The 22,044-nt window shown below is 45.7% G+C and overlaps 1 protein-coding gene across 3 annotated transcripts; it reads left to right on the forward strand.

Moving 5' to 3' along the window:
• Positions 1-1,320: 1,320 nt before the first annotated feature.
• On the forward strand, positions 1,321-17,883 carry ORAI2 (ORAI calcium release-activated calcium modulator 2). 3 transcript variants are annotated; one of them, XM_083714819.1, is made up of 3 exons: positions 1,321-1,431; positions 11,782-12,022; positions 15,630-17,883. In XM_083714819.1, exons 2-3 carry the CDS (start codon positions 11,792-11,794, stop codon positions 16,173-16,175), a joined length of 777 nt encoding a protein of 258 aa, XP_083570945.1. In that variant the 5' UTR covers positions 1,321-1,431; positions 11,782-11,791; the 3' UTR covers positions 16,176-17,883. The 3 variants fall into 3 exon arrangements, with proteins under 3 accessions (XP_083570945.1, XP_083570944.1, XP_083570946.1); XM_083714818.1 differs by lacking the exon at positions 1,321-1,431 and adding an exon at positions 3,780-4,929; XM_083714820.1 differs by lacking the exon at positions 1,321-1,431 and adding an exon at positions 10,721-11,068.
• Positions 17,884-22,044: the final 4,161 nt, after the last annotated feature.

Genomic DNA, 22,044 nt, shown 5'->3' on the forward strand with positions numbered 1-22,044 from the left:
ATAAATAACTGCTGCCGCCATAATCTTGAGAGCTATTGGTCTGATGCTCCAACTGCTCTGAGCGCTGAATTTAACAATTGGGGGGAGCCGGAGGAGCCCTCTCTGTATGCTCAGAGGCACTGCCTGTCATCCGGGAAGCTGGCAGGAAGAGAGCACATGGCTCTTGATGGGAAAGAGCTGCCATCAGAAGACTTAGGCTTGTTTCCAAGCACATTTAGGGAGGTGTGTGAAATCCCTCCAGCAAGATAGATAGATATAGGGAATCCCTCATATACTGTATGTATATATGTATATGTATCTCTTGCTGTATATGTATATGTATCTCTGTCTCGCTGTATATGTATACACACAGAGTTGATGGCAGAAAATGAGGAGGAATTAAAGAACCTTTTAATGAGGGTGAAAGAGGAGAGCGCAAAATATGGTCTGAAGCTCAACATCAAAAAAACGAAGATCATGGCTACTGGTCCCATCACCTCCTGGCAAACAGAAGGGGAAGAAATGGAGGCAGTGAGAGATTTTACTTTCTTGGGCTCCATGATCACTGCAGATGGTGACAGCAGTCATGAAATTAAAAGACGCCTGCTTCTTGGGAGGAAAGCAATGACAAACCTAGACAGCATCTTAAAAAGCAGAGACATCACCTTGCCAACAAAGGTCCGTATAGTTAAAGCTCTGGTTTTCCCAGTAGTGACGTATGGAAGTGAGAGCTGGACCATAAAGAAGGCTGATTGCCAAAGAATTGATGCTTTTGAATTATGGTGCTGGAGGAGACTCTTGAGAGTCCCATGGACTGCAAGAAGGTCAAACCTCTCCATACTGAAGGAAATCAACCCTGAGTGCTCACTGGAAGGACAGATTGTGAAGCTGAGGCTCCAATACTTTGGCCACCTCATGAGAAGAGAAGACTCCCTGGAGAAGACCCTGATGCTGGGAAAGATGGAGGGCAGAAGGAGAAGGGGACGACAGAGGATGAGATGGCTGGACAGTGTTCTCAAAGCTACCAGCATGAGTCTGACCAAACTGCGGGAGGCAGTGGAAGACAGGAGTGCCTGGCGTGCTCTTGTCCAGGGGGTCACGAAGAGTCGGACACGACTAAACGACTAAACAACATGTATATGTGTATGTGTATGTATCTCTTTCTCGCTGTATATGTATACACACAGAGAGTATATATGTTTATCTCTTTAATGAAAAACGAAAAACATGAAACCCCTTCTTGCAACACGCGCTCGTTCCTAACTCCTCTCGCCTGCCGGGAATCGAGACCTGTCTGAGGAGTAGCAGGGAGAGAAGAGGCTTGGTCACGTGCTCACTACTCCAGAGCGGTCACGTGGCGGGACCCTGGCGTTGCCTTGGCAGCGGCGAAGGCGGCTTTAGTGGGGCTGGGGCGGCGGTGCTGCTCCTCCTGCTGCTGCTGCTGCCTGTGGGGTAAGTCGGCAGGAGGGCTGGACTTCGGGGAGACGCCTTGCGATGGGGAGCTGCTCATTTGCATATTTGCATATTGCTATTATTATTGATTGCCATTATTATTATTGTTGTTATTATTTTATTTCCCTCCCCCCCCCCCCAGGTCCGAGGGCGGGTTACAATTAAAACACAGCATTCCTAGAAAAGCATAATATTGAAAACGGCTTAAAACAAACCAAAAGTATCTAATAATAATAATATAGGCGCATAAAAAGGTTTAATAATAATAATAATAATAATAATAATAATAATAATAATAGGCTCCACCATATTGCACGTTTGTGGAATAGGATCCGTCATAGTGGCGTTTTTTTAAAAGGGCTCTCAATACCTAAGATCTTGTTTGTAGACAGAAGAGTCAGGAGAGGAGAGTCAGGGCAGGGATTGGACTAGTGACAAACCTCGCCAACCAAATCTTAACAGCATGTGTGTATTCTATGTGCAGCAGATCCATACAGTGCAATGCAGTGTGAAATGATGCATAGTAAATAATGTGGATATGTTGTGTTATTAATACGTAATTAAATGTCTAGAAACCCTACGGTTAAGGACAATAATTCCATATTGCCTGTTAGGGGCAGTTTTTAGGCAGGAGTCTCCCAGAATTATCTGGAGATGGCAGTTTTTGAACCCGATACCTTCTGTATGTGATGCGGGTGCTTGTATCGCCAAGCCCCCACCCAGACACTGTGGGGACTTACCTCTGAGTAAATGCACATTTTGCACTACAAGGGTTGTAGTCAACTAAGTCCACCTCAGAGTAGACCTATAGAAAGTAATGGTTCTAACTTAGTCATGTCCATGATGACTTCAGTGAGTCTACTCTGACGAAGAGCTAGCACTGAGTACCACCCTAAGATTGTAAACTCCTTGGGGGCAGAGACCTGTTTGTTTCTTCCTATATAATTTTGTAAGTCTTCATTATGTTGTTAGTGCTCTTCCCCAGGGCATCAGTATACATCATGAGTGTACAGCTCGCTGTAACCTTGACTTTTGGCAGGAGCTGATGGGAGCTGGAATGCAACAGCATCTGGAGGGCTTCAGGTTGCCTTACGGAATTTTGTAGACAAAAATAGGCAGGTTGTTGCCTTGAAGGAGCTTGTTATTTAAAACAATAGGGGAAGTATTTAAGACAATAGGGGAAGTATTTAAGACAATAGGGGAAGTATTGAAAGATATGAGGAGCCATATGAGGGCGAGTCATGATCAAAGCTCAGTTACAGATGGGGGTGGGTATTAAAGGGTCGAGCCAAAAGCCATGTGGGTAAAGGTGGTTTTCTGATGATGGATTTGAAAGGTGGGAAATGCAGGCATTGGCACAGCTGCTGCACATGTTCAGGGACATAACGTTCATGTAAAAAAATATGCTGAGATTCAGGTTTTACTATGCGGGCTGTTTAGCTATAATAATAAACATTCACTCATTCAGGGACAGAGTTTTAGCCAGCTGTAAGAGAGCAAAGGTGGTTCCATTTAATGCTTGACAAACAGAAGACCTTCATTTGGCCTAGTACGTGTTCATGTGTGTCAAATGAGAGAGGGAGGAGAGCTCAAAGTGTAAACACAGCATAGTCCACATACAAGATGCTTTTAATTCCTATGGATTTCCATGGAAGAGTATTCAGTGCATCCTTAACTCTCTCACTTCATCAATGAAAAGGTACCACCCTAGATTCCAGGCATGATTCCATCCACCTTCACCCCACTGAAGGAGAGACAGGGGAAAGATGCCTGCTGGACATCAACTTTCCCCTTTTCCTTTTTGTACAGTGGAGCGGCTTCCACGGCTATGTGCATTTTGCTTACTCAGTTGAAGAACATAGGCTGCTGGATCAGGCCAGTGGCTTATGTAGCCCAGCTTCGTGTTGTCACAGTGGTCAACCAGACGCTTCTGAGAAACCCACCAGCAGGATTCAAGCACAAGAGCACTCCTCCCCTTCTTGTGGTTTCCAGCAACGGGTATTCAGAAGCATTAAAGTTATAAGGTAAAGGGACCCCTGACCATTAGGTCCAGTCGCGGCCGACTCTGGGGTTGCAGCGCTCATCTCACTTTATTGGCTGAGGGATCCGGCGTACAGCTTCCGGCTCATGTGGCCAGCATGACTAAGCCGCTTCTGGTGAACCAGAGCAGCGCACGGAAACGCCGTTTACCTTCCCGCCGGAGTGGTACCTATTTATCTACTTGCACTTTGAGATGCTTTCGAACTGCTAGGTTGGCAGGAGCAGGGACTGAGCAACAGGAGCTCACCCTGTCGCGGGGATTCGACAAGTCCTAGGCTCTGTGGTTTAACCCACAGCGCCACCCACGTCCCATTCAGAAGCATTACTGCCTCCCAATTTGTGTGTTTATAGCAGGAAACAAAATGTGCTGCATTTCAGACATTACGATGAACCTGCATTTTTCTACGGGAGTAATAGATCATGGCCTCATTCCAATGACTCATCATGCACCCTCCGTCACCAGCTAAACAGTGCTAGAGCTAATCGTCCTCTTAGCACTGGCTCTACATCCATCGATCTGCTTGGAACAAAAGATTTCACTCTCGATTGTGGCACAGGGCAGCCTCTGAATGCATAAGAACAAGGCTGGGGGCAGGGAGATCTGCGGGAGACATGGAAGAAGGGGCATGTATATCTGATTCAGCCAAATATGATACGGTTTGCTGCCTGCAAGGCTATTGAGTCCGGAGGAAGAAATGAACACACTTCTAGGGGTGGAGTGAGGAAGAACAGAGGAGTCTGGAACAATGATCTTTTAGGGAACAGTTGCTCTTAGACAGATAGGAAGCTGGTCTCCTATTGGCAGCACAAATGGGAAGAAAAAAATAGATTATTTGAAAACTCTGGAGTAGTGGCGGTTAGAGGCAGGGGGGAACGGAGAGAACAGAGATTCCCTGATATCCTGCAAATGTCCGTGGGGTGATGAAGAAGGGGTCCCAAGAGAGGGGTACTAAGAAAGGACCTCTGATTTGATGAGAAAAGAGATGGAGTGAAATTTACGGGAAGCATGCAAAGACAAATTCAAGTTTTGCATGGAAATATTACAGATTGTACCTCCTTCATTTCATGGGCTTTTCCTCCCCCATTTCCCCCTCTATAGCTGGGGGGGGGGGGGAGAGACTATGCATTAAAAAACTAATTCAAGGAAAAAGAAGATTGAGTCTGGTGCATATAAGGATATTTTTTCCCCCTCCCTCTCCCCTTGCTTACATTGTTCACTGCTCTTGGGGGAAAGAAAAGAGATGTAAGGCTTTCCCCCTGCTGCCTTTGAAGCAGAGATGACAAACAAGATCAAACCCAGCATCAGCCAGCACTCCTAAAGCACTTCCCCTCTTCGGAGTGCTTTGCTGACATGACTTGTGGCGAGACCAAATGCTCTCTCCAAGGCAACGCCCACCGAAGCCCGTGGAATTACAGCGGGGGCTCAGACTTAGCAGAGGCTGCATTCTCAAAATCAGGGTAGGTTTTTTTATTCCAAGACAATGAATAATTTGTGATAATCTGATGTTCTTCCAGCCTCCGGCTTTGTAAAGTATATAGTCTGTGAGTTGGTACTGCCGCTTCTTTTTGCAGGGGTTGGTGGAGTAAGTTGAGATTGCGAGAGGAGGGGGTGTCTTAAAGGTTCTTGTATTGAATGTAAATTAGGATCCAATAACCCAATAGCGGTTAAAATGTTAGGCTAGCACCTGGGAAACCAAGGTTCGAATCTACCCTCGGCCATGAAGCTCCCTGGGTGACATCAGGCCAGTTACTAACTCTCACCTACATGCCGACTTAACAGGAGTATTATGATCATAAGATGAGTTCAGAGCATTGAATTTATTGGAGAAAATGTAGGCTATAAATGTAATAAAATTAAATCCATGAGGGAGAAGGCATGAAGATGCCCTTTTGGTAGTCATGATGTGTGATGATCAGGCAGACATATTTTTAATGCATATTTGCATTATGTAAGCCTACCTGGGAATGCCACAGTCTGTAATCACTGTATTGGAGTGTGTGTGAATGTGCGTGTGTGTGTGTAAATGACAACATTGGCTCCAGCCACTGCCACACCTTCTGTTAGCCATGCCCACTGATGTAGGGCACCCACTCCTTGAGGCTAAAACGATTGCCAGTCCCTGCTGTAGCAGCTTCCCCGCACTATTTCAGTTTATAGCCTCTCAAAAGTGTAGGAGTGAGCTGTGCATTAAAACACAATAAAACGCAACAAAACTCATAGGAATTTCTCTGCTCTTTTCTAAGTTGGCTGTGATCCTCCTGAAAGCTCATCCTTGATTGTGATCCTTTACTGAAAATATGATCCTAGATCTTGGTTTTTGTGATCCTCAAAGGGAGGTCTAGTAACACTTCTGGGTGGTGATTAGGCTTGGACTTCAGTGAGTCTCCAGGGGGAAGGAAACCTGGAGGAAGCTACTGATCATATTTCTTTTCTTCCCTTTGCAAACCTGATATACTAGCAGGACCATTCAGAGGTCACCTTTTGCAGAGCTTGGAGATGAGAACAGGGCTATTGGAGAAGACAGTCTGTAAGGCAGAGTTGGGGAACCTGCAGCCCTCTTGATGTTGCTGGATTATACTGGTCAACAACAAATTTGTTGTCTGCGTTTTTTCAGTTGATTTAGGATGAATCTGATGCGCTGAATCCAAAAATCACATTGGTTTTGCTCAATCAGGTCAAGTTTTTGAACTATGGCCACATGTCTTTTTTTTACGTTTTTGTTCACATGTATGCTTGTGTGGAGCATTTTAGAAGAAGTTGGTGGGGGTAAAATGCCATGTCGAATAATTGTTTTGATTGGAAATGATTGTTTTAATGACAAGAAGTATTCAGGTCTGATAGGTTTACACACGGACCCCACCACCAACACGGCCGGGGCGGGGGGGGGGTCCCCAACGCCGCCACGCTCATCCTTAATTTTTTTACAAAAACCAGCCACGGATTAGGAGGGAACAAGGCCACGGCTGCCACGAATTCCTTGAAAGCACCACCAGGAAGGAGGAGGTTGAAAGACGGGGGGGGGGAGTGGAAGTGAGGGAAATAGAGGACACGAAAGGTTGCCACACTGCAGATTTGGGCCTGCCTCGGATCGGGGCCTCCCCTGCTTGCTAGCAAAGGGGAGTAAGCATCTCTTGGGCATGAGAGAGAGAGGGGAAGAATTAGGAGTCTCTTTGCCTCTCCCCCTGCAAATTTCCTTCCGCTGCAAAAAGGCAAGCTGGTCCCTGGATGAAGGATGCTGCTGCCATGTTTGGAAACTGTTATGGGATGGCCTTGGCTCTCTTTCTCCCCCCCCCCCCCAATTTTGCTTCTTGAGAGGAAGAGGGAAAGCTTGGACCCCTTCAACCCTAAGGATAAGCCCCCAACCCTTTCTTTAAACCGAACCCAAGTTCCTTATACTCTATAGGAGAGACATTGATATTGTTTTTAACATTAGTGACCATGTGATGATTTTAGCTTATGAATTTTATTGTTTAATGTTTTTATTTGTATTGGGGTACTTTTATAGCTTTGTTTAGAGTACGTAATGTTTTAATAATATAAGTGTTTTAAGTCTTTTTTTACCAGCTCAGTATATATTTTTTTAATTGTCAAATAATTCTGTGTACATTGCGGCAGCCTTTGGCTATGTGCAATAAAACTGACTGAGACTGAGACTGATAGTTCTGGGTGATTATGTCGAAAAAGGGATCAGTTTGAAGTCATAAAACCTTGAAATCTTCCATAAATTGGTGCGGCAAAGCATAAAGTTGGGGGATCAAAACTAAGTTAATCCTGATCTTCAATCAGCACATCATCCTGTAGCTCATTGTGATGAAATTCCAGTGCATATCTTCAGAGAACTTCCTGACATTAGTGACGAAGATCCCTCCAGTGTTGAAGGACATGAAGAAGAAGAAGTGGTTCTTGAAGATGATGCTCCACATCCATTTTCCCAAAAGGAGTTGAATGATCCAGTTCGTGACCTCAGCTTGTCAAAGAACTCTGCCGAACTGTTGGCATCCAGATTGAAGGGGAAAAAACCTCCTCTCTGACAGTGCTCGCATCAGCTTCTTCCGCAACAGGCATCAAGAGTACCTCCATTTTTTCTCGGAAGAGAAGGACTTGGTGTACTGTGCAGATATTGCGCAGCTTCTGCTCAAGCTTGGAGTGCCACAGTACGAACCCAAAGATTGGAGACTGTTCATTGACAGCAGCAAGCAATCACTGAAATGTGTTCTGCTACACAACGGCAACCAATTTGCCTCTATACCCCTGGCTCACTCTACTACACTGAAGGAGAACTATGAAGCGGTGAAGTATATGCTGGAGAAAATTGGTTATGATCAGCATAAGTGGTTTATTTGTGTTGACCTGAAGATGGTGAACTTTTTGTTGGGACAACAGTCTGGCTTCACCAAGTACCCATGTTTTCTGTGCATGTGGGATAGTAGGGACTGTGCTCAGCATTACACGAAGAAGGACTGGCCTGTGCGGGAGGAATTGGTGGCTTGCAAAGAAAGGAACGTCATTGACGACCCTCTGGTGGACAGAAACAGAATACTCTTCCCACCGCTGCACATCAAGCTTGGCTTAATCAAGCAGTTCACCAAAGCTCTGGACAAGGATGGTGACTGCTTCACTTACTTGTGCCAGGCTTTTCCAGGATTGACCATGGAGAAGTTGAAAGCTGGCATCTTTGACAGTCCTCAGATCCGTCAGCTCATCAGAGATCCAGAGTTCAGAAACTCAATGAACGAAGTGGAACTGGAAGCGTGGAAGGCATTTGTTCAGGTAGTGAAGAACTTTCTTGGCAACAATAAGGCCAGAAACTACGCAAAACTTGTCAACAACATGCTGACTGCTTTCAGAAACCTGGTCTGCAACATGAGCGTCAAGATGCACTACCTATTTTCACATATGGACCGGTTTCCCGAGAACCTGGGTTCAATGAGTGACGAGCAGGGGGAGAGATTCCATCAGGACATGAAAGAGATGGAAACCAGGTATCAGGGTCGCTGGGACGCAGTCATGATGGCTGACTACTGTTGGACTCTGAAGAGAGACCTCCCTGCCGCTGAGCATTCCAGGAGTTCCAAGAAACAGAAGTTCAAGCCCTGAAGTTTGAAAAATGGTGAAGCAACATGCAATTTACGTGTACTTACCTTTATCAATGCCCACCATTCAGTTTACAGTAAATCTGACCTGATGGAGAGAAACGGATGCCATTTCCTGATTCACCAGTGCAAAAATACCCTAAATCAGTTGTAGAAATCTAGACAACATTCAAAAAGTAAAAAATTGTAGCCCAGTGTTATAGAACTACTCCTCCTTGACCATTGGCCATATTGGTTGAGGAGTGTGCTCTTGCGTTCCTGCCCTGCTTCTGGGCTTCCCATAGGCATCTGGTTGGCCACTGTGAGTACAGGATGCTGGACTGTTCAGAGCTTTGATCCGATCCAGCATGACTCGTCTTATGATGCCTTTGGAAGTCCAAAACATCTTACAGACACAGGTTCACAATCTCTTATTTAAGGTATGTTGGATTGAAGCCATTAGGGCATAATAGGTTGTCAGCAGTTCATTGAATTATTCCCAGAAGAGAACAGTGAGCTTTTGTTAGGTGCGGTCATTGAAAAGAGCAGGGTAGAATTTATAGCTAAGTTCTGTCTCCACTTTCGGAGGCGGTATGCCTCTAAACATCAGTTGCTGAAATTTACAAGTGGGGAGAGGGCCAGCGGCGTAGCTAGGCGCTCGGGTGCCCTGGGGGCGGGATGAATTGTCCATGGGGGCAAGACAAGCTACCCACTGGGCAGAGCAAGCCAGGGCAGGGCTGTAGGGCAGCTGTGAGGGAGGCAGCAGGCAGAAGCAAGCCCCACGCTGCCATTTCGGGCAGCATGGAGCCTGCAGGCACCCGGACTGCTGCATCACTCCCAGGAGAGACGCATGGCTTGGGTGCACTACACGACCCACGGTAAGTGGTGCCCCCCCCCCCGTCCCCCCAGCTATGCCTCTGGAGAGGTCTGTTGCACTCAGGTCCTGCTTGCTGGCTTTCCAGAAACTTCTGGTTGACCTCTGTGAGAACAGGATGCTGAACTAGATGTTCTTATCTATAAAACATTCCTTTTTATTGATATCACACAAGTCATATCTTCCAAATAAAGCTAGCTGTTGTGGTGCAGGGATTGGATTGTGCCGAGCTGGCAAGATGAGCAGCATCTAAGAGGCCAAAAGATGTGGCAAATATTTATGGTACCCAGCATACCTACAGGGCAACTTCCAGCCCCTCACACACTACCTTGACTTCTCTGAGCTCACCCAGGTGACCTGTTTATTGAGCATTCCTTCTGATTTGCTTGCACAAAGCTTGATCTGTTTTAATTACACAAGCCTAAATTTACCAGTGCGTTCTTGAATCTCTCCCCTACATGAACCTGGGACCCTGCCCTAGTTATCCCCCTCAAATATAGACAGGGCAATTTCAGCAATGCTTCCTCTTTTTGAAATTCCCTCCGTGGGGACACTTGGCTAGCATCAATGTTGTTTTCTACTTTTAGGCACCAAGCAAACACCTTCCTTGTCCCCGTCCCCCCCAAAGCCATTGGTATTTCTAATAGTGTACTCCAAACTGTCCTTGGGAATGCTTTAATTTTTTAAAATTTTTAGAATCTTCCATGTTAAATATGTTTTCCTTCAGTGAGCCTCTTGAGAGCTTTGAAGCTGAAAAGTGGAAGATCAGTTCTATAAATGAAATTAGTGTGCTTCAGGGAAAATGAATGCACCAATACTTCATAAAAGTAACAGAGTACAGGATTCTTCCTATACAGTATTGTGGCTATCTTCATGTTGCATCTCTGGGGCAAATACATAATTTGGGGGTAAGGAAGCTGGGAATATTATTTGATCAGGCCCGTGGAATTACTATAGAATTCCCAACCTTGCAGCCCTCACATCTGATTTTCTGTTTGAACCTTGTTTTATAAGTGAGTGAGGTCCATCTCACTGTAGTCTTTATTACCTTGAGCTTAAATTCTTTTCTGTCTGCGTTCTCTCTCTCTCTCTCTCTCTCTCTCTCTCTCACACACACACACACACACACATACACACACAGTTCTTTTTCTAAAATTGTGGCTCATGAATGAAAGCTTTCTCCATTTCCACCCTATAAGTAGATGGAAAAGGGGAGGAGGCTTTGAATACTTGGAGCAAATACTAATGTTTTGAGGTGCGAGCATTGAATTTTAAAGAACCAATCCTTGCACAAGGCGGGGGGGGGGGTGGAGAGAGAGAGACTAAATGCCTTTGCTCCAACATATTGCTTAGCAACTTGGGATTTTTAAACTCTGGGGTAGATGGCAAGGAAGAGGGATTCTAGAGAACCTGCTCAGAGAAACTGGGGGTTGAGCAAATACTCTTCCTCTCTCTTGCCGAACCTTCCACCCCCACATTCTGCTCTCATTATGCAAACAGCGCTGCTCCATAGACAGCTACGTTTGCATATCTCCTGGCAGTAGTGTTTTTGCAGAATGAGAGTGTTTGGACAGGGATGAGTGGTTAAGGAACAATAAAAGGAAAAGGAGGTGTATGGGTGAGAGGGAGCAAGAGGGAGCTGCTTAAAAGGTAAGAAACCTCACCCCTTTGCTCTTTGTTCCTCCTGCCAAGACCAGCAAGGCAGCAGCAGGCTGTGGGCTCCAGGTTGATAATGTAACGGGAAGCTTCTTGATTTGTTTATTCCGTTCAGACTGAGGAGAAGGGAAATGGGAGCAACCGGGCAGAGTGTAGCACTGCTTATTCTCAAAAAACCACTATAAGCCAGAAAATCTGGCTTAACATTACATGCGAAGGTGGCCTACGTGTTCCCCTTCACATGTTTAAACTTCCTCACTTGAGCTTTTAAATCGCTTCATGATCTTGCTCCTTTTTATCTGCCTTTGTAGTTATTAAATTCACCCTTGGTTGAGCTGTTTCTTATCTCCCTGCTTCCTGTCCTGTCCTGTCTTCCTCAAAATATTCTGCAGACTTCTTTGTCTCACAACTTATTGAAAACTCATCTTTTCCTTCTTGTGTTTTACCTTTCCATGCACTGTTTCGCTTTTTTAATTTCTTTCCTGGTCCTGGGCTGACTGTTGAATATTTTGCATCCTTTCTCTCCTTCCCCCTTTTCCTACACTCTCCAACTTGTGGGGAGTTTCTCATTTTGCTCCAGCTACCCTCTCCTCTAATCTCATGTGCTTTTAAATTGCAAGCCAGGACTCGTTTTGCTTTGACTTCCGCACAGCGCCTGGCGTGTATCTGGTGTTTGCAATGCTGATTTTTTCTCAACCTTCCCACAGCTTGCCTTTCATGATGAGTTCCGAATTAAATGTCCCCGTGGATCCTCCCGCATCCACTTGTTGCAGTGAGCCGGCCGCTAAGGGCATGGACTACCGAGACTGGGTTCGTCGCAGTTACCTCGAGCTGGTCACATCCAACCATCATTCCGTCCAGGCCCTTTCATGGCGGAAATTGTACCTGAGCCGAGCCAAGTTGAAAGCTTCCAGCCGGACCTCTGCGTTACTCTCTGGATTTGCTATGGTATGTTTTCATAGCAGCTTGTCTGCAAAAATCTGCTCTGACCTCTGAACCGTTTGGTCTGTAGCTTGTGGTTAATAGCTAATGTGAATGTTCTAATGCTGACCCAGGATCAGAAGCAGCCTGAGGCAGAAACAAAAGCTACAGCGTACAAAAAAAAACACACCCCATGCATCTGCGCTCACACCATGTGAATAGCTGAGCATGAGACTCTTAATTCCAGGGTCTTGGGTTCAAGCCCCACATTATTAATAATAATAATAAAATTTTATTTATATCCCGCCCTCACCAGCCTAAGCCAGGCTCAGAGCGGCTAAAATAGTAAAATGATAAAACATTCTAAAATAATTTCATTATAAAATTAATTCAAAACAGATTAATGGCAACCATTGGGCTAGAGTTCTGTGAGGGTTGCCAAAGGAGGGGGTCAGGCTGTGCCCTGGCCAAAGGCCTGGTGGAACAGCTCTGTCTTGCAGGCCCTGCAGAAAGATGTCAAGTCCCGCAGGGCCTTAGTCTGTTGTGACAGAGCATTCCACCAGATCGGAGCCACAGCCGAAAAAGCCCTGGCTCTGGTTGAGGCCAGCCTAACCGCTGCTTATTCCGAATAGGATTCCTCGCAAGAAAAGGGAAAAGTTGACAGGTATGTGCCTAAGGCTAGTCAAGATTTTTAACACCTGTGCTAGAAAATCCCACCAACGCCTCTCCCATTCCCTGTCCTGGCAGTGAAAATAAAAATACAGCAATGGTAAATAGGTGATCATTTGATGCCCTTTAGTATCACCCCAAATCACCCCTGAGTCTTGCTCTACCTAATGGTAGGGCCAGTTCTGGTTCCTGGTGCTCTTGCATACATCTCCCCTGAATGTAGAAATAAAAGCAGCTTGTCAGTTTCATTTCTGTGTCTGAAAAAATTGGCTCCATGTGCCTTTTGGATGGCTTCAGCTCACATTATGAACACCAAGTGAGAGGGCTTTGAAAGGGGTTTAGACCTTAGTTGCCTTTGGCTGACTGGCATCCAACACCCTTCTAAAATGTGGGGGGGGGGGTCATTATGTATTTTATGTTTTTTTTATTTTGTGATCTTATGTTGTGAAGTGCCCTGAGATCTATGGGTAGACGACAGTATACAAATTTAATAAGGTGGGGCGGTTCTGTCGAAACGGCTCTGATCGGCCCCTTCCATCTGGCACAAATAGATAACTGAGCAGGGCCTGGCCTCTTTCCCCTGCCACAGTCCTGAAGGGAAGGGAAGAGAAAATGAAACGTAAGCAGTGTAGGAGGCTTCTGTCCGGCTGTAGTAGCATGGAACAGACATCACTTTGTATGTCATGTTATCTAAGAATATTAAGCCTTATGTGATCCTGCCCCCATGGGCGTTTTGAGGGGGAGGCCCCGAGTGCTGTCTCACGGTGCAGGTAGGACCAAAAGACATGGATGGCAAGAGAGATGCTGCGGTGACCTGCAACCCCAGTGCCATGTTTGTCTCCCTGCCTGAGAATGTGCAAAGCTACACCTGCAGCAAGCGCAAGCCTTACTGGTAGAGAAGTTAGACAACTTGAGGCCTGCCGACGAGGATGCCTTGGAGACGTCTATGCAGTGGAAACCCGAGGGTGTTGCTTGAGATGTGCTGCTGTAAAAGCTCAGTGGTGGAGTCCACGATTTGCATGCGAATGTCCTAGGTTCAATCCCTGACATCTCTAGGCAGAGTTGGGAAAGACCTGGAGAGCTGCTGCCAGTCAGTGCAGGCACTATTGAAGTAGATAGATCAGGAGTCTGACTCAGTATAAGGCAGTTTCCTATGTTCTTTGGAGCCAGGGTGTGTGCGTATTTTCATGCAAAAGGGCACTGTAGCACAGACTACTGCTAATTTGTATATTGAATTAACCTACTTAGAAAATGTTTTCCCGGAGAGACCTGACCCAGATGGTTTCTTGGTCTGGCACGATTGTGGAGTAGTTTTCAGGACACCCCCCCCCCCCGCTTCAGGGAGCCTTTCTGTATGTCTACTGAGGCACCCCTGTGCCAACTCAGCAACCTTCAAGATGCAGGAATGTTCTACAGCGCGTGCTGAATTCACACAAGGCGTTAGCCTGGACCTTGGGCTTCCTTGTAACATTGTGTGAACTGAAAGTGCACTCTAGCGCAGAGGTGCACCGGGTTTGGCTGGTCTTGGTAACCTGTCAAAATCTGTGCTTGCTAGCAACCTTGCCCCCTTAAATTGAAAAAAGAAAAAGAAAAAAGCATTGACTGGCTTTTGGGCAGCGGGGGAAAACGAGGGGGAATTGAATCAAGTATCCTGTGCAAAGGGTCATTTCACTTATGGAATAAAGGCGTCATTCCATTAATTACCACACATTGCAGGTGGTCGGTAGCCATGTCCTTTCAGCGTTGCGTACATAATAAATTTGTACCAGATTGAAGATAAAGTCTCGGATTTTATTATGCCCATACATCCCCCCCTTGCATGTGTGAAGTTAGCTTATCCATCAAAACTAGATCCCGAAGTTGTGACAGCCAAGCTTCCGAAAGGTCTCTATTTAAAGTCTTCCAGAATTTCATAATTATAAGGCTTGCTGCAGTCATTAAACGAGTTATACACTTTTTATTACTATTTGAAAGATCCCGAACAGCTTCCACATGGAATGAAAAGAGGGTGATCTTGGAATCTAGAGGCGTGTTTTGCTTAGTGATTAAAGCAGCTTCATAAAACACTTTTCCCAAAAAGGAAATGCCCTCAAGGGTGTAGCTACCACATATAGGGGGGAAACCACCTGTCAACTTTTATAATGATCAAGTCCCACTTATAACAAATAATAATAAATAAATACTCTTCCTCTGGACATAGGCATTCTAAATAGTAACTGTTTATAGATTTATTCCCTATTAATTTGTCCCCTTTTTAAAACCATCTGAGCTGTCCCCATGTCCCATGACAGTGAATTCCATGTTGGTTCATGCATTGAATGAATGACAATTGCTTGTGTGGATTGTTCTTGTGGGTTAGCAGTTGTCACAGACTGGTTGGATGCAAAGGAATAGTGGGAGGAACCAGATGGGGAACCCCCCCAGGGAAGAAAGCTCAGAGTCCAGGGATTGGTGGTGGGACAAGAATGTGTGGTCGGAGGAAGAAGACTGGGAAGAGGCGGTGTCGGAAGCTGAAGGGGTAACAGGACCTAGTGAGCTGGGAGAGTCCATGGAAAAGAGATGTCCAGAATCAGAGGCAAAAGTTGAAACAGGAGAGGAGGGAGGCCAAGAGGCAGAGATGAGTCAGGCTGGTGACGAATCACAGGTTTCTCCCTCTCCTGCTGTGACAAGCTCCCCTCCCCACTTCTATCCCAGAACCAGAAGAGGCAGAAAAAGGGCAGAGGAGAGGTTGGCTGCACGCAGGCACAGTCTCCAATTGCTTGGAGGGACTATCAGTCTCAGCAACTGATCCATGAGGCAAGACCTACCAGGGATGAGCTGCCATGCTCATCAAGCCTAACGCTCTGCCCAGTCTGTGCTAATTGTGTTCTTGCTATTAAGGAGCAACTTGACTGGTGTGATTTACTGCCGACTCTCTCCTGGGTTTTGTAGAGGCAAGCAAACACTGACGGATGTTGCTTTTCAGGTGGCGATGGTGGAGGTCCAGCTGGAGATGCAGTACCAGTACCCCCCGATGTTGCTGATTGCCTTCAGTGCCTGCACTACCATCCTTGTGGCTGTCCACCTCTTCGCCCTGCTCATCAGCACTTGCATCCTCCCCAACGTGGAAGCCGTGAGCAACATCCACAACCTGAACTCTATCAGCGAGTCCCCCCACGAGCGCATGCACCCCTACATTGAGCTGGCCTGGGGCTTTTCCACTGTCCTGGGCATCCTCCTCTTCCTCGCCGAGGTCGTCCTCCTGTGCTGGATCAAGTTCCTGCCCGTGGACTCCGTGCTGAGAAACGGCACTGCCATTGTCCAGAAGACCAGCCAGCACACAGGGTGGCAGGCAGCTCTCATCTCCACCATCATCATGGTCCCTGTGGGGATCATCTTTGTCGTCTTCACCATCCATTTCTACCGCTCCCTCGTCCGCCACAAAACCGAGCGCCACAACCGGGAGATTGAAGAGCTCCACAAACTGAAAGTGCAGCTGGATGGGCACGACCGGGGGCTGCAGGTTGTGTGATGGCCAGCGGGTGCCTTTCTGTTTGCAGCTCTGAGGATTTTCATAACAGGAATTAACCCCCAGGTGCCTAACGTTCTCAGATGCCAAAACGTTCTGGGCGGCCAGCTCTTCAGATCTGTGGGTGATGTTACTGTGTCGTTAAAACTGAACCCTTTACCTACATCTATGCAGTTGTTTGAAGATGGGCTTGTCCTTTAGCTTTCCACATTTTTATGTGGGTGGGAAGGGAGACAGATTAAGCAATTACAAAAAAATATATGCATCAGTTTTAGCGGAGTGGGGTCGTGTTTTTCTGCAGGAGCTTATATGCAAAGTGAGGAAAGGGGTGTGATTCTCTCACCGTCAATTGATTTACAAACTTCACTTTTGGAGAGGAGTTTGTAAATCGCAGTATGTGAACATCTATGGAAATCTGTGAAATGTGTCCACAGTGACTTTTTTTACATGGGGGGGGGGGCGGGGACTGTTTCTGGAATTGTGACAAGACCAGAAACTGGGCGGGGGGTGGATGCTATCAGAGATGAGGAGGTTTTCCTCTGTCCAAGTAGCTTCTATAGGGTGGAAAGAGTTCCCATTGAGAAAGCGGCTAGCGATGGCTCCATTGCCTCTGTGGAAGGGCTGGAGATTATCTGTCTTTCAACACAAAAACCACGTAGCAAAGAACAGAAGGGCTTTAAAGAGCACCATGTAGTATTTTACACAAGTAGAAATGCAGGTGTGAATGCATAACCAAAGTTTGTTGTTGTGTGTATATAAAAGGCTGTAGCCTAAAAATCTGTCTCCTAGCACAACCCCCAGTGCTCTGTAGAATGGGCACAGTGTCCACTTGTACATTGCATAAGTTTTGTACATTGCACAAGTTTTGAAAATAGACACAGAGCAGAGCTGGTCGGCCAGTACCCCTAAGCCCAAACAGCCATCATCAGCTGCTGCTCGAGCAGTTTTTCATGTTTGTGTGTGCCCAAAGCTATATCGGTGATGTAGAAACAGGAAGAAGAATCACATCATGGGGGTGGGACATAGGGAGGGATGGGGCCTCTTCTTCCTGGAAGCATTCTGTTCCCTGAAGAGCTGTCTGCTTTGACACTTAAACAGCATATATACAGGATACCACCCAGCACCACCCCCGGCCACCAATGTTCAGAGTGTGTTTGGCTAACTGAAATCAAAAATTGAGGGGCCATCCAAGCTTCTTTCTCATGCAACAACATGATCAACAAATGATTTGTGATGAAGTAGCCCTGTTGAGCTGGGATCAACTTTTAAGCAAACCCGCATAACATCTGCCAGCTTCTTGAGCCGTTGTGTCCTGTTTCACAGAGGCTTACGACATCCCCGGCGTTTCTGTATTGCAACAACAGGATAACTGTATGGTACGTGAGAAGTTTGCGGTCATTGGGAACTGCACCTTGAAAACAGGAAAAAGTGCTCTTTTGTATGCGTAACAGTCTTGTTCTGAAAGAAAATACAGCACCTTGGACCTTATTTGCTGTACAAACACTGTTGCCAATATGTTTAAATTAATCTGTATATTGGTAGTATGTCCTTAATGGCTATACCTCATTCCTCCTTTTTCATGCTTGGCTGCCTGCGGGACGCGCTAATCATATTATAACTAATAAGTATATTGTATTTACATCTCCTCACTCCCCCCCCCACGTATAAATTGTGAAATCTGCCTAAACTGCCAATTATTAAATACTTCTAAGCCATCTTTGAGATGCTTTAAAAAAAAATCTGTTACCTCTTTGAAGTCCTTTAGAGTCAGGGAAAGCTTGTGCAATTGTGGGGTACCCGAGCTCATTTCTGCACTTGGCCCAAATCTCAAGCCTGATATGGATTTGATCTTCGAGTTCTTCCGAAAGCCCCAGTGATGCAAGTGCGTGGGGCTCCCTTGGCAGCACAACAGCATGCAAAGTCTGAAGTCGCAAGCTTCCTTGAGAACAAGGCCTCCAGGAACTGGAGGGCTGCAGGTAGTACATATTGACTCTCTTAATTTTCATTGTAAACCACCCTGGGATAAATATTACAAATGTGGTATATAAATGCTGTCAATAAATCTGTAGCACAGTGGAGGGAAATCATAGAATCATGGCGTTGGAAGGGACCTGAAATGTTATGAAGCCCAACCCTTTCTCTATGCAGGGAATCTGCTCAAGCATCCCTGCTAAGTGGCCCTCCAGTCACTTTAAATCAGACTGGAGGGCCACTTAGCAGGGATGCCAAGTCCATCAATTTCCAAGGTTATTCTTCCCCACTTTCAAAGGCTCATACTGCTGGGAGGTTCTTCCTTAATGTTTAGTCAGAATCCTTTTCCTTGCAACGTGGACCCAGCTAAATTATGCTGCCAATTCATGGTCTCAGAGCTTGCGTACAAATCCCTAGCATCTAGTTTTCTAGACAATCTCTCCCTGTATTGTCCTGCCTAGGCTTTTAAGATCCACCAGCAAAGCAAGCCCTCATTATTCCAGCTCTGGGTGAAGCCTGCGGTGTTTTGATCTGAGTTAGGACCTTCTCAGCGTTGCAGAATTCCCTTTCTATGGTATGGCTGGTGCTGGCATCGCTTAGCTTTCAGCACAAGCTAAAGACTTTCCTTTTCTACCAGGCCTTCAACAACATATCCACCTGATACAGTGGTACCTCGGGTTACATACGCTTCAGATTACAGACTCTGCTAACCCAGAAATAGTACCTTGGATTAAGAACTTTGCTTCAGGATGAGAACTGAAATCATGCTCCGGCGGCGTGGCAGCAGCAGGAGGCCCCATTAGCTAAAGTGCTTCAGGTTAAGAACAGTTTCAGGTTAAGAACAGACCTCCACAACGAATTAAGTACTTAACCTGAGGTACCACTGTACGATGAAGTTGCATGTTTAATACAGAGGAGCATATCAAGGGAGTTGATGAAATTATTTTTGCCATCTTGTTATGCTTGTTAATGTCATATTGCACATTTCTTTTACTGCGCAATAGTGTATGTACTTTTTTTTATGTAGCCCAAACTAGGATCACCTGGCGATAAAGGGCAAAATAATAATTAAGAAGTGGGTTTGCGCCCTACTCTTTGGAGCAGAGGAAGGGTAGAAAATTTGATTCCATTCACATATATAGGCGAACCTACCTAATACATACTTTCTGAAACAGTACACGGATTGAATCACACTTCAAAATTTGCAGTTGTCAGAAATTTGCAGTGCAGTTCTCTGGCCAAGGAATATGTACAAAGGTGCATAAACTAGAGGGAATTGTGCTTAAAAATGTGTGTATTAGTGAAAATGACCTAGGAACATCTCTATCCCTTGCTGTCTTCCTCACCCTCCTTTGGACATGATCCAGTTACTATCTTTCAAGGACTGGACTTCAGAAAATAGGCAATCCACTCCAAGACATGTGTGGACGTGCTCCCAACCTTGTTTTCATATTTGAGTTCCTAGCAAAAGGGCTAAAACTCAAGTAGCAGAACTCATGCTTTTCATGAAGACCCACTGCTGGTTTCAGCAGAAAGTGCCGGATGAGGTGAAACGATGGCTTTCGTTTGCAAGCAGCTGCTACCCAACACTACTGGAGAAAATGGCTGCACAGATGGGAGTGGCCCTGGCAGGGGGGCCGTTAATGGAGAAACCAAAAAAAACAAAACTGGTAACTACCAAGGGGTGGACAGTTAGGAAGAATAATATTTTTCGTACTTTGCGATAGGCGTCAGTTCACAATAAAAATGGGTGCGTGTGAGAGAGTACAATGAGCTGGGTGACCTAGAAGCAAGAGCAAAATTCTTTTGCTGCTAATTAGTGGAAGCAGTGAACCATCCGAAGTGTGCAAAATCCAGAACAGTCTTTCTTGAAAGGCCATATTCCTGGCCGTAATGAAAACGGTTGACCTTTGAAGGAATAAATCATTCTGCCGAGTCTTGTGAGCAGCTGCAGGCGAATGACTTTCAGAAGAATCCCTTAAGTCTGGAAATGGGCATTGTTAGGGAGTGACCCAGGCCCCAAAGTTTTTTTGTGGCAGGACTTGGATCTGCTGCCCTTTTCCCTCTTCTTTTTAGCATTGATTTTTAAACGTGTTCAAAGTCATAAAGCATTGTAAGTCATGCACACACACAGCTACATTGCTACAAGAAAATGCAGGGAACAGAAGAAGGGGGGGGGGGAGAAGTGGGAGTGGAAGAGCAAGTACAATCCGACCCTCAACTTTTTATATTGCTCAGAGGTGGTGCCAGACCTTTCTGCATTGCTAAGTAGTGGGAACTCTCCCATTTCCTTCTTTATCCAAATTTTGTAAGGGCAAAATGCCAGCAGCGTCTCTGCAAGCTTCCCTGTTGTCTTTTAAGCGCATTTCCTTTCAGCATTATCTCATAAAGGCCACTGCTGCCAGCCTTGGTGCAGAATCACCATCTGCTTTGATGTCCCTCCCTTAACCCCGCTTCTCAGGTACCCAGTCCTCTCTCATTGTTGTAATCAGCTAATGAGGTCCTTCTCATCTCTGTCCAGTTTCCAAGGTCTCACACCCACCACCTCTCTGTCTTACTTAAAAGTGGTATGGAACCACAACTGCTCTGCAGACCAAGCTAAACCTTTTTGTAATGTTGTCATAAATTGTGGCTCATCAAGGATGTTCGGTTGTTTGCTGATTTGCACCTTTGATTAGTGGATTCTGGTAACATGATAGAACAATTCTCCTTCCCCTTGAAAAAACTGTACAGACTGCTGTTCAAGGCACTGAATTTCTGAAGCATGTCAAATTAACTTTCTACCCTTGATCTTTTGGAAAATAAATTGCTGAGAGTCACAGCTTATGTTCTGTCAAACTCTTAAGTACTTTTAAGGCTATTACAACTGCAGTAGCAAAGGCGCCAAAATCCATTCTTAAATTATTAATTGTAGATTTAAAAACCATTTTTGTAAGTTCACAAATCTCTGTTCATGTATCTAGGAATTGCAAAGCACGGTTGCCATTTTATGTCCTTCCATCAGGCTTGTGCCCTAATTTCTTGTTCCCAACCCTAGATTTCAGAGGAATAATTGCAGTTTGGGGGAAAGAAAGGATTCTCCCTTTGTAAAGTGATCTGTGAGAAGAGACAGAGTTGGCCACATGTCCTATTTTTAAGAGGACAGTTCTCTGTGTGAAGGGCTGCCTGGTCCATCAAAAGGGAGACCAGCAGAGGTCCTGATGTTTCCCCATAAACAGCACCTGGCCAGTGTAGACACACAAATGAGCATGTTCAAAGGTCAACAATATATTTGCCCTCTTTTAGCAATTCATTTTTTCTTTCTTAATTTGATGGCAACCCCAGTGGGAGCATGCTTTAACTCTGTAACTTCCAACCCCAGAAATTCCACACATAAGCACACCTCCAGTTGGTGCCACTTGATCAAAATATTTTTAAATATATTAAAGCAGGCATCTACCTATCTGCTGCTATTAGGTGTCTGAATTATAGGACTTGCACCATCACCTTGCATTCATGGGCAGTTACCAAGGTCCCAACACTCTAGCAGGGCCCACCACTGGTGCCTGTTCTGCCCCCGTCCCCCCGTAAACCCAGCCTGGTGCCCCCAGCACTGTCAGGCAACTGGATCTGAGCTGCTAGCATAATTTTCCACAGGACCCTGAATTATGCTGGGATACTGGACTAGACGGGCTCTTCTTGTTTCGTTAATAGTTAACTGAATCAGTAAGGGAACTGTTAGTTGTACCACCTGCATCCTTCGCCATGCAGGTGATCCTGCAGGTGGGGGGCTTTCCATAGCCTCAGCCTCTCTTCACCAGCAGATACTTTTAAATACTGTTCTTGCAATGCCTATTTTATTTATTCATTCTACAGCAGTCTCTCATAGCTGCCAGCTGAGTCATCATGAGAAAAGCAAAAT

This window comes from Podarcis gaigeae (assembly GCF_964106915.1).
Source record: "Podarcis gaigeae genome assembly, chromosome: 15".
NCBI lineage: Eukaryota > Metazoa > Chordata > Lepidosauria > Squamata > Lacertidae > Podarcis > Podarcis gaigeae.

Coding starts and splice junctions, on each gene's coding strand:
- ORAI2 (XM_083714818.1), top strand. CDS start 4,823: ATGACTTGTGGCGAGACCAAATGCTCTCTCCAAGGCAACGCCCACCGA. Junction 4,930..11,781: donor GCTGCATTCTCAAAATCAGG/GTAGGTTTTTTT, acceptor ACCTTCCCACAG/CTTGCCTTTCATGATGAGTT. Junction 12,023..15,629: donor TACTCTCTGGATTTGCTATG/GTATGTTTTCAT, acceptor GTTGCTTTTCAG/GTGGCGATGGTGGAGGTCCA.